At 28.1% G+C, this 12,985-nt stretch overlaps 1 protein-coding gene and 1 long non-coding RNA gene across 2 annotated transcripts in view; both read right to left on the reverse strand.

Moving 5' to 3' along the window:
• LOC111636516 (RUN and FYVE domain-containing protein 2-like) overlaps nucleotides 1-2,086 on the reverse strand; it is a 15,334-nt gene extending 13,248 nt beyond the window's left edge. The window contains exon 1 of the mRNA XM_023381797.1: nucleotides 2,035-2,086. Coding sequence (XP_023237565.1) covers nucleotides 2,035-2,086 — 52 coding nt within the window. The remainder of the gene's footprint in view (nucleotides 1-2,034) is intronic.
• A 1,672-nt stretch (nucleotides 2,087-3,758) lies between these two features.
• LOC111636525 lies at nucleotides 3,759-4,106 on the reverse strand. Its single transcript, XR_002758545.1, has 3 exons — nucleotides 4,095-4,106; nucleotides 3,955-3,993; nucleotides 3,759-3,861 (listed from the first exon to the last, which is right to left on the reverse strand). It is a non-coding gene; the product is annotated as an uncharacterized LOC111636525 (long non-coding RNA).
• Between the last annotated feature and the right edge of the window lie 8,879 nt (nucleotides 4,107-12,985).

The raw sequence follows: 12,985 nt of genomic DNA on the forward strand, positions 1-12,985 counted from the left end.
TTATATATATATATAAATGGACATGTATGTCCCTATATTTCACTTTTCCGCCAAAACTACACATCGCACATGAATGGTGTTTGTATGTGGTAGTAGCCCCAAGTCTCCATTTGTGCACCAGGGGGGTTGCGTCTCAATAGCTATAAGGGTGCGAGAGATATGGGGTTTGAAAGTGGTTGACTTCAAAAATGTGTGACACTTCAATGAGAATGTTCCAGTTTTTTCTAGAAAGTTCCAGAACCTAGAAGTGAAATTTGGTAAACAGTTAGGGTACATCATGAAAACACACACTAAGAAGGGATTTTTTGAAATTCCATCACAGGGGGGCGAGGGAGAGCATGAAGTCTTAACCTGAAGAACGCCTTCTATTGTACTATTTTAGATGTGATTTTTTGTTTTTAACTACGTTTAGTCTTCATTGAGTACTTAGGTGTATTAAATTGATAACATTTCAGACATTGTTATAAATATTTTTATAGATTTTGATTTTTTAACCAAATGTTCAAACCGTTTTAAATTTGAATTTCTTTTTGCATATTGGTTCAATTATAGAATGATTGTAAATATTCCAGAAAATTTATCAAATTAAAAGCAGTTCGTTTGATTCTCAGCAATTCTCATTGTTCTCAGTGGTAGGTGTTAAATAACAATTACTATAGTTGATGAAATATTGAATGTAAATAGGATTTGCTTCAAAATCTGCACGAGCAAAGTCATGGGTAACAGCTAGTTAATTATAAAGTTAATCCCTTGTAAAATATCTTAAATTTCTACAATTACCATTCCATATGAAAATTCATATATTACATGACATTTTTAGTTCATAATTATGTAAAACCTTTTATTTCATAATTTTAAAATGTATATTAGATGACAAATTCAAATTCCGTCTCAGTAATTTTATTTTAAATGTTATATTCACCTGATAAAAATTTAAATACAATCAAACTTGGTTGTAACAACCAGTAAGAAACTGCCAATATTTCCTCATTATAACCATTACTTGCTATGAAGAGCAGTGACTAGGGGGAAAAAGGACACTGTCAACTGGATGATGACAAGTGGCAATGGACAACTGGGCTACTGCTAACTGAGCAACAAAGTAGACACAATGAACAATAGACAAAATACAAATTTTTTGTTTTCTTTATAAAACTCACCATTCTTTTCTATTGCTCTTATTATGCAGTAAATTTAAATTTAAATACTGTAGAGCATCGATTATCCGACCCCCGATCAACCGTCACATCAGTTAACCATGTTCTAGTCAGCAAATTCAAATGTCCGCTAGTGATGTGGCGCTACAATATTTGGCTATGTCTTGGCTACTTTAATATTATTTTTACGTGTTTTAGCTGGCAACATTCATTCAACCATGAAAGGGAGCCAGTATTTAAACAAGGCTTAATTTTCTAATTTTTAACGATACAATAGCGACGATTATTATTTAAAAAAATTTTTGTTAGGCTTAACATCGATGAAAATTCAACGCGAAGTAGATTAATAGCGATATACTAATATACTAATTACATGGGATATAATAATATACTACACTAATAATGGATTTTTTCATACTTTTCGGTTATCCGACTTTTCAATTATCCGACCAACCCCAGTCCCCAATTGGGTCGTATAATCGAGGCTCTACTGTATATATATAACAACAATGTATATTATATATATAAAATATATATAATTTACTGTGAAAAATAAAATTATTTTTATAAAATTTCTGTGGAGAAAGAGAGAGATTATTTCTTTATTAATTTTTTTACAATTATTCTTAGTAGTAAAATAAAATATTTATTACATGTTTTTAACAATCAAAATATATATTTAGAAAGAGAAAAAATGCTAATTAAACAATTATTTATGTATTCTTCAATTATATAAAATAATTTTTTTCAATATTACAATTATTTAGTTGTAATACAAGTTAAATATTTTGTAATTTTAAAGATTTTAAAACAATTTAATAATTAACAAACAGCAAATAGATTGCAGCATACACAATATCCTCATTGGACTCCTTACTCATAGAATGTTTTTCATGTTTGGCTAATTGAATCAGAAATGATGATGTCATTCAATAACATCATAATGTATACAAACAACTGTGTGTGCATTCCATCATCTGATTATGAATGAAAAAGCAGCATGATGCTCACTTTAAACATTTTGATTAAACAACAGTTAAAAGTGGTACCAATGTTATGACAGAAAGAATTTACATAAATAAAAACACTATATAACAACAACAACAATTTTTGTTAATTCAGCACCAATTACATTTTTATTGTTTTTCTTACATTGATGGTATGATGATAAAAATATTTTGTAACATATGATATTTTATTTTAACAGTATCATTTTTTTCCATCCATCACACTTTCATGGTCATTTATAGTCAATGGAGACATTTTCAGAAAAAATGTTTGAGACAAAATTATTTGTTTTTGAGTTTAACCTATTCCATGTTGAAATTTTTCTCCAATGCATGTCACTTCACATTAAATTTTTGTCAATGTTAAGCCTAATGAAAATTACACATTTTAGATAAAATAATCGTGGCTATTGCATTGTACAAAATTATTTTTTTTATTTGCACAGATAAAATAGACATATTAAAAAATGTAAAAAACATAAATAATCATATTTTGGAAGTTAGTTTTAATATAAAAATTATAACAACTAGCAACATCTAGCGTCAAAAATGTTCCAATGCAGAAATGAGATGTTGGGTCCACCAGCCACGGTCATTATGTTTCAATCCAAGATATTTCAGGGAAGATCATGGGACAGATTAATCCAAATCTAAATTTAAAAATTCCATGTTCCATTTAAACCATTTGACTTCTGGCCTGAATAACCATTTCTGGCTAATGCTGGAAATTGAAAATATCACCATTCTAAAGAGCAGGCATGGCCAACAGGTTGATAGTGATCAACCAGTCAATTTCTGCATCATTTTTGGTTGATTGCAGACAATATGGCTTGTTAAAATGCAATAAACAATTTTAATTTAACAGGAATATTAAATCTATATTTTTACAAAAATTTTTAAACTACTCTCTGTGTGTTGGTAATGCTATGTTCTATGAGATGGATAAGAAGTGTCATTTGTGCTGATGGTTATTGCTAGCCAGCTATGCATTTATTTTAGAAATTGTTTTATTGTCACATAAGCAACTCACTTCAATGAAAAATTAATGCACCAAAGAGAAGCAAAACTTTTAATTTCTGTAACAGAAAGAAATAACATATTTTTTATTGTGGTAAAAAATAAATGATGGTGTTAATTTATACTTTATTATCTTTGCTAAATAGAGATAATCTGGAATGTTAATTACTGTGCAGTATACAAATACAGCTATGTTTTGCAAAAGAATTTTATTAAGGTATTATTAAGCTTTCATGAAATAAAAATGTGGAGTAGACATCAGTACTTTTGACTCATGAAAGTTAATCACTTCCAATATAAGTTAGCTAGGCATGCTAGAGTGTCAATTTACTTATCAACATTTTTAGAATTTTGATAAAATTCATTTCCCTTCATTTTAAAAGCAGTGTACTGGGGTCTGTGACACTATATAATCAATACTATTCATCAAATTTAAGTAAAGAATTATTTTTTCATTAAGTTCTGATTGCTATTTATTAATTTTTTTAGTTATCACTTTAATTATTATTAAGTTATACATGAATTTTATGTCTACAATAAGAATTGTAATTAAATAGATATTTATATGAAAAACTAACCTCAGGATTATCAGGAAAATTTATAATTTCACTTTGCATTTGTTGAGCTTGCATAATATGTTTTCCTAATAAACTGTTATTTTCTTCCTGAAGTTTAGTTAACTAATAACAATTAAAATATAAATTAAATATAAGGAAAAAATATACAAAGTTTATTAATAAGATAAATTCATTAAAGAGAATTAAATAATTTACTTCTGTTTTCATTTCTTCTCTGTGTTGTATTAACTGTCTCTGAAATATTGTAATAACATTTAATTGTTATTCTTGTGTAAAATTTTATAAAAATTAATATAAAAATTCATAACAAAACTTTAATTTTTAAATCAGCTTACCAACTGTTTGTANTGGAATTTTGTTTGTATTAACATCTTTATAGTTCAAAATTCTATCTTAAGAATTATTTTTGTAAAACTCCGAAATTAAAAGAACAAACTGGAATAGTATTAATAGTTTAATCAATACACTAACACTTTCAAGTTCCAGAAAATAAAAAATTTAAACATTTCTGGCCTTATTTGAAAGACCTTAAGGTAACTCAAGTTAAACAATAGGACAACCTCTAAACTGGAGTACAGTAATACCCTGAACTTACGCGATAGGTAGGACCGAGCGATAACCACGTAAGTCGAATTTGCGTAAGTTGGGGTATAATTTCGCAATTTGTGTAAAAGCCAAGTCGGATGTATGTACAGTAAGCTAATAAATGTTCTCGTTAATCTTATCTCGTCTTTGATTCATTCACGGTTACAAGAAATCACCACATGAAGTCTCTCAAGTCTCCATATATATAACAAACACAGAAATAAATAACACAAAATAAATTGTAGCTATGTGTTGATTCCGTGCCACACGACCGAACATGTAAGCTGAACAATAGTGTGGGGGGGGGGTGAGTAATCAAGAGTTGCATGGCACTCAAACAAAAGATGAATCGACGAAATTTGAAAATCGCATAACTCCGGGTTCGCGTAAGTCGAGGTATTACTGTACAGTACAGTAATATTACTGTACAATAGTGTGGGGGTGAGTAATCAAGAGTTGCACGGCACTCAAACAAAATACGAATCGACGAAATTTGAAAATCGCGTAACTCCAGGTTCGCGTAAGTCGAGGTATTACTGTACAGTAATATTACAGTACAGTACAGTAATACTTCGACTTACGCTATCCCAACTTACGCGAACCCGGAGTTACGCAATTTTCAAATTTCGTCGATTCGTCTTTTGTTTGAGTGCCATGCAACTCTTGNTATAATCGGGAACGACGTAAGTCGAGGTATGCCTGTATACAATTATATCTACTGACGCACAGAAACCAATAGGACCTGGGAGACCACATGGAGGACTTTGTCTAATATTAAGAAAAAACATTGGTTCTGTAAAATTTATACAAAAAGCAACTAATTATATTCTAATCTTATTGCAAATTAATAATACCGAAATGAAATGTTTATACAAAATATTAATTATCATAATATTAGTTTATGTTCCACCTGATCAGATAGATTTATTAAATATTAAAAAATCTCAAAAAATGGAAAAATATCTCTTCATATGTATTGTTATTTGATGATTTTAACTCCAGAATTGCACAGAAAATAGATTCAGGATATAAAAGTCCAAATAATCTAATACACTTTAACTGTGAATTAGATTATTTGGACATAATAGATTGGGTCTTCAATTAATAAAAAATACTGAACAATTGAAATTAATAATTTGAAACATCTCTTCATAATATATATTATTATTAATGCATTATAGTAAATGTATATATAAGTTATATAACTGCATAAATTTCATCAAACCATATGATTTTAACATCATAATCATGATCAGCATTGTAACTATTGTTTGAATATTTTTATTAAAACAAACTATTTATTGAAAATGTAGCATAGATTACAAATAATTTTTTTTTTTTAGAATTATTGCTTTATTTTAGAAAAATAATATTTAGTTTTGAGGGGGGCACTCTGATCGTCATAGCTGTTGGCGTGAATTTTTCTCCACTTCCATACTTTGTCTAATTTTTCAAGAAATGAAGAGTTTTGAATTATTTTCAACAAAAAGGAATAATATTAAGCTTCTTATTTTATTGTTATTGATTGCTGGAATAGAACCAAATCCCGGTCCCTTACAGAAAACTCCAACAAAGAGAGGAAGACCACCACTTACTCGTCAAAAATTGCTGACTAATAGTATCAAACCATTGGACTGAAATCAAACCTTATCACTGAATATACTGAACCTAGTAGAGCCGAATCATCATTCCAAACAGGTAATTAATTTAACTTCCTCACAAGAACAATTACCTGCAGAACAAATAAACATTTCAACAGCAGAATTATGGAATAAGATAGTTGAATTGATAACCATTAGCAATGATAAGCTGGTGAGTCAATTTTCACTTATAAGACAAGAAATTAATATAATTCAAAATGAAATTAAAGAATTTAAAGATAAAATTCAACAAATAAGGATGAGAAATGATAAAATAGAAACTGAATTTACCAAACTAAGACTAGAAAATGAATTAACTCAATATAAACTGGATACTATGACTAACACTATGAATAATAATAAAATTATAATTTATGATTATACAAATCAGCTTAAAAATATTACTAAAAATGAATTAGTAACATTTTTTTCTAATACTTTAAAAATAGTTTGCAGCGAATCAGAAGATTATAGAAAATATCTACTCAATACCTAATTCAAATATTCAAATGAAGTGCATAGTATTAAAATCAAATCTATTAAGAAACAGAATCCTTGCAGCCTTTAATAAATCAAAATATAACAAGACACTGGAAAATTGGCAAGATATTAATATGTCAGCTGATTTAAATAAAGATTCTCGCAAAAGAAGAAAAAAACTTTTACAATATTACACAGATTTTAAGAAACAAGGATTACAACTAAAACTGAGTGATAACTATCTAATAATTAATCGTCAAAAAATCACATATAGTTATATTCAGGATCAATTAGTATACGCTGATGACATTTTTTGGATTTGCTACAGAAAAACCCAATAACAATTAATTCAGAATTAGAATGTGAAAATAATCAATGTATTAAAATTTCAAACAATCTTAACTTAAATATCATGAACTGGAACTGCCAAGGCTTAATCCACAAAATAAAAACTCAAGATTTCTCTCAATTACTATATAATACTGATATCTTGGGTATAACTGAAACCTGGCTAGTCACGCCAGTTAATGAAATTATCAAAAATAGAGTGGAATACAGGTATACCTAGCCTTACGTCGGTAATTGGTTCCAGGAGAACGACGTAAGTCGAATTTACTTGTCTCCGAATCTACTTATCACTAGGCTAAACCGTAAATTACCATTCCCGGTTCTGTATTTTATTTATTAATGCATTTTTAATAATATATGGTTAATAAAAATCTATTTTAAGCTTACAAACAAATAAATTTTAGTTTTTAATATAGTACAAAAAAAAGTAATCTAAATTTACGAATGCATGTACTGTAAATACAGTACATACTTGTATATATTTTAATATGATTTTATGTGCTTTAAACGTTTTTCTAGTGATATTACGACTTCAATATTTGTGGCGGACATACGTAAAGTCGAATAAAATGACTTAAACTTGATTTTTATTTTTCCATATACTTTTTTGACAAACGACGTATAATCGGGAACGACGTAAGTCGAGGTATGCCTGTATACAATTATATCTACTGACGCACAGAAACCAATAGGACCTGGGAGACCACATGGAGGACTTTGTCTAATATTAAGAAAAAACATTGGTTCTGTAAAATTTATACAAAAAGCAACTAATTATATTCTAATCTTATTGCAAATTAATAATACCGAAATGAAATGTTTATACAAAATATTAATTATCATAATATTAGTTTATGTTCCACCTGATCAGATAGATTTATTAAATATTAAAAAATCTCAAAAAATGGAAAAATATCTCTTCATATGTATTGTTATTTGATGATTTTAACTCCAGAATTGCACAGAAAATAGATTCAGGATATAAAAGTCCAAATAATCTAATACACTTTAACTGTGAATTAGATTATTTGGACATAATAGATTGGGTCTTCAATTAATAAAAAATACTGAACAATTGAAATTAATAATTTTAAATGGAAGAATAAAAAATGACTATCCATGTGAATTCACTTGTGTTGCTAATATTGGAAGTTCAGTAATAGACGATATGTTCTGAATTGCTGTCTGATCTACAGTATGTGTATTCTATGATCTATGCATAAAAAAATTCTCAGATTCAATTGTGAAATTATTTTCATTCTACAGAATCAACATTAGTCACGGTAACCAGATATTCCCAGAATTAAACATAAATCGAGGAATACTACAAGGAGAACCGCTTCCGCCATATTTGTTTAATTTTTATTTAAATGATATTGATAAATCATTTCTACTTGATACTGAAGGAGTTCAAATTTCTGGAAGAATTTACCACTATATATTATATGCAGATGATCTTGTATTACTTGCACCAACAAAAATCGCCTTGCAACACAAATTAAATATAATAAACAACTATCTGAATTCCCTGTTTTTAATGATCAATCCAAAATAATCATATTTAGAAATAATGTTAAACTTCCAAAACAAGAAAAATTATTCTATTTAAACAATCAATCTCTCACCTTAGTAAATGAAATAAAATATTTAGGAATACCATTCAATTGGAATTTTCAACCACACTTGAAGAATCTAACTACAAAAATAAATACTTTAATAGATAATGTTATTTATTTATGCACAAATTTAAAAATTACAAATATAAAACTACAGATGAAACTATTTAACCTTCTGATTATTCCTTCAATATATTATGCAAGCCCTATTTGGACAATAGACTTATTATACGATTTAGAAAAATTCTTTATTACTTACTTATGAAAATTATATAAAAAAGAAAGAAGTGGTCCTGGTTATGCAATTTGAACCGAGACTAATATATTCCAACTATATCCATTTTATTTAAAGAGATTGATTAAATTCTATTATAGATTAAAAAATTCTAACAAAGATAACATAAGATTCTTACATCAAATAATGTTAAATCAAAATAATAACTCAGAGAAAAGCAAAAATCTCTGTTCCTGGTTATGCAATTTGAACCGAGACTAATATATTCCAACTATATCCATTTTATTTAAAGAGACTGATTAAATTCTATTATAGATTAAAAAATTCTAACAAAGATAACATAAGATTCTTACATCAAATAATGCTAAATCAAAATAATAACTCAGAGAAAAGCAAAAATCTCTGGCAATATAAATTTAATAAATTATTACAATCTTTTGGTGTATCAAACAGATTATTTGATAATTTAGAAACAATTTGGCAATATGGATATTCTCTAATGATTGAATCAGCATTTTCTCAATCAATAATAATGGATCAAAACTTATTATATCATTCTGTATACCATCCATGGTACATCAACATTTTAAATATCCCATCTACTTCAAATATCATAACTGCTAATATCAGTATGAATATAAAAAGATTATTAATCCAATTAAGACTTAATAAATATTCATTGTTTATCAATAATACTTATTTTGATTTTACTAAAGACAGATGTTATTGGTGTAATTCAAGTGACTGTTCTTTGAACCATTTACTAAGAGACTGTGAAGGACTAAAGAAATATCAAAAATTTGAAATTAAAGAACTAATATATACAAAACAAAATCAAGACTTTAGAACTAAATTAAACAATCTTACATTAAATCAAATGTATAAAATTAATGGTTTTTTTAATCAAATCACCAAAGAACTAAACAATATGTGATAAATTAATAATTAGTAAAACAATATTTTAATTTTATGTTACTTAAAGTAAAATATTTAAAAGAAATCTAATGAAAAAAATTTACTACTAAAAGTTTATTGTAATGTCAATATTGATCTTGAAGATGATGTATATTGAATGATTGTTAAATAACAAATATATAATAATATGTTATTGAAAAAATACCCCCTGTAACAAGGCTTAGCCTTAATACAAAATATTTAATTTAATATTTAATAAAAAATATTTGTTGATTGATATTTAGTTTTGCATCATGCTATAATTGTTTAGTTTTTATTGTTAACTGCTAGTATTGAATTAAATCCAGAACACTTACAACATTCTCATGGTAAAAGAGGTCAAAGTCAGACTACGTTTGATAGTGAAAAGAATTTTTGCTCAACTCAGATTAAACAACAATTTATTTATTTATTAGGATAATTTTATTTTAAATTTTACAATTCTTCATGTAACTGGCATAAATGTAAAGATTTTAACTTGTATCATATAATAAAAGTTTGCAAGGTAATTAGTGAATTAAGAAGTAATGGACAGTAGACCCCCCTATAACGTGGTAGATATGTTCCACTTTATAAGAATTTCATGCTGTAGGAATCCTTAATTCCTTCCTACCCACGCTCGAGTCTGACTCGAGCAAGGTTTACAGCGTTAAAAAAACCGGGCGTTTGGGCCCCCCCAAATTTTTTTTTTGATTTTTGGAATGTTTTTAGGTCCCCAAATTTTTTCAAAATTTTTTGCCCGCATGAAAAAATTTTTTCACAATTTTAATGAGCCTTTGATAAGGCTCGATTAAGGCTTAATTGCTTTTTAATGTTTTTTTAATGGGAATTTTTTATCAAAATTAATTAATCGTTCTAAAGTTGTAGTGCACCAATATTCCTTCGGTAAAGTTATTTAAAGCTGCTTTCTGATATCAAAAACGACCTCCGATAGTTTTTTAATTTTTTTAATTAATAGATTTTATTATATATATGTTTAATTAATTAGGGGTTCGGAAATTGCAAGAAAAATTATAATTTTTTAAAAATATAGGTTTAGTTTCTAGTCACCCTACTTCAAACCCTTCTCCTCCTGAGACGTCTATGAGAATGTCCCGGGAAATACGACACCAGCTGTTCTCAAGGTCATCCAGATGTGTAAACAATGACTCAATGGTGTTAAATTTCACAGAAAGGTGAGACAAAGGAAACTAAATGATGAAGCTTTTTATCCAAAATTAACGCATTTCTTTCGTTTTTTCAGCTTTAAGTATTTTTTATGCTTAAAAATTTTTTTTTAAAAAAGTGGACAAGAAGCGGTTAAATACATGAGCCAATCGCAGCCCGACACGTGTGAAGTTTACGGACTATGGCTGTTTGAAAGGTTTTCTTCCATAAAATTAATCGATTCTAGACTAATTCGACTCGACATTTCCAAAACATGCATAATTTTTTGGGAATAATTTGTATAAACTATGCTATAAACAAAAAATTGTAGGATTACTTACTGAGTGTGCACCGTTCGACATCGGCATTGCTCAAGCTTGTTTTCATCGCGGAGCAACACACCAAACCGCAGCCACGATTTCTTATGTTATTTTTCTGCGAAAACTTCGTTGAACTTTGGAGACATCATTAATATAAATAATTTTTATGGCCGTTGAATAAGAAATGTTTCTTTCACAAGAAATGTATAAAATTACAGTACTGTATTAGACTTACGGTACCTAATTTACATACTGTACAGATGATAGTAAACTCAACTTACTCGCCTAAACTCTCCGTAGCATGGCGCTGTTTGGCGGAAAGTATATATATAATTATAATAAAGTTAAAATAAATTAAGTTAATATATAATTATATATACAGTACCTAATTTATATATAATACTGTACAGATGATAGTAAACTCAACTTACTTGCCTAAACTCTCTGTAGCGTGTAAGTAGTTCGTCTACTCGTCTACTATTGGTCCAGATTTGACCAATCCTGTCGCGACACAAGTCAGCGACGACATTTGACGAGTCCCTTTTAGCATCTTTATACAAATACTGTTGCAATTTTTTTGCCACATTATAGGAATCTCCATTATAGGAACCCGCATTATAGGGGTGTCTACTGTATAGATTTTATGTTTAGTAATTACAGAAAAATGAATTTCAGGGACTTTTGCATTTTATAATGTTAATTTTGTTTATGAATTGTATAATTTTTTTATAACTGCTAGTAATTATTATTAAGTTCCCTTTTAAAAGACTGTATAATCCCTTATCTTACTAATAAAAACTGACTATTATTAATTATTAATACAGGATGTCTACAATGAAACATCCTATTTGAATGCTTATAAACAATTTAACAAATTAAATAATTTCAAACTAATGATGTATTTGTTGTTGTGCAGGAGTTAAAAGTATTGTCTAAGTTTTTTACAATACACTTTTATCACCAGGAGACATGCTATTAGCTTTTTTCTGCAAAAATGGTGTAACAGTGAGAGAAGATTCAGATTGTCATGTGGTTTGCAAAGTTTTAGGTCCATTGTTATGATGAAAAAAATTTTTTGCCATGCTTATCTGAAAGCAGTAGATGCCAAGAGGATAAAAGCAGTGTACAAAAAATTTCTGGAGATTGAAAGTATGATGAAATAGCACGAAGGTAGCCACAAATGTCTCTCTGAAGTTGCAGTTGAGAACATCTGCCAAGCAATTTGTCATTTGTCTGAAGTCAATTCAACAAATCTTCCTAGGAACTGGAGATTCCATATGCAACTGCACATAAAGTTAGAACCATTTTGTGCAGTTGCATGTGGAATCTGCAGTTCCTGCACAATCTACACAAATGCTCTCAACTGTACCTTCAGAGACAGATTTCTGACTGGCTCCATGCTGTTTCATTATGCTTCAAATCTCTTGAAATTTCTTGTACTAAGCTTTATGGCAACTGGTGCTGCTTTCTAATAAGCATGGAAAAAGTTCTTTTACCTCACAACAATGGACTTAAACTCTGCAAACCACACAACCACCTGAACCTTCTCCTGCAGTGACACTATTTTTGCAGAAAAAGCTAACTGAAATTATTTCATTTGCTGAATTGTTAGCATTCAAAATTAGTTTGTTTCATTGTAGACACACTGTATTTTTATAAAATTTTAATTAAATATTCTTCATGAAAGCATAAACATAAACAGCATAAACATTCTACATAGAGTAATTACCAATTAATTATTTAATTTTTATATCTATTTTTGAACGATAAACTTTAATTAGTAACAAGGTATATATAATATATGATATATAATATAGATATATGAAAAATCTTTGTAACCTTTAAAGTATTTAGTTTATTCATCTTATTAATAACTTGTTATATTTTAATTAGTTTAAGAAT

The sequence above is a fragment of the Centruroides sculpturatus genome, unplaced genomic scaffold (assembly GCF_000671375.1).
Source record: "Centruroides sculpturatus isolate CEXI.00-Female unplaced genomic scaffold, Cexi_2.0 scaffold1057, whole genome shotgun sequence".
In the NCBI taxonomy this organism is placed as follows: domain Eukaryota; kingdom Metazoa; phylum Arthropoda; class Arachnida; order Scorpiones; family Buthidae; genus Centruroides; species Centruroides sculpturatus.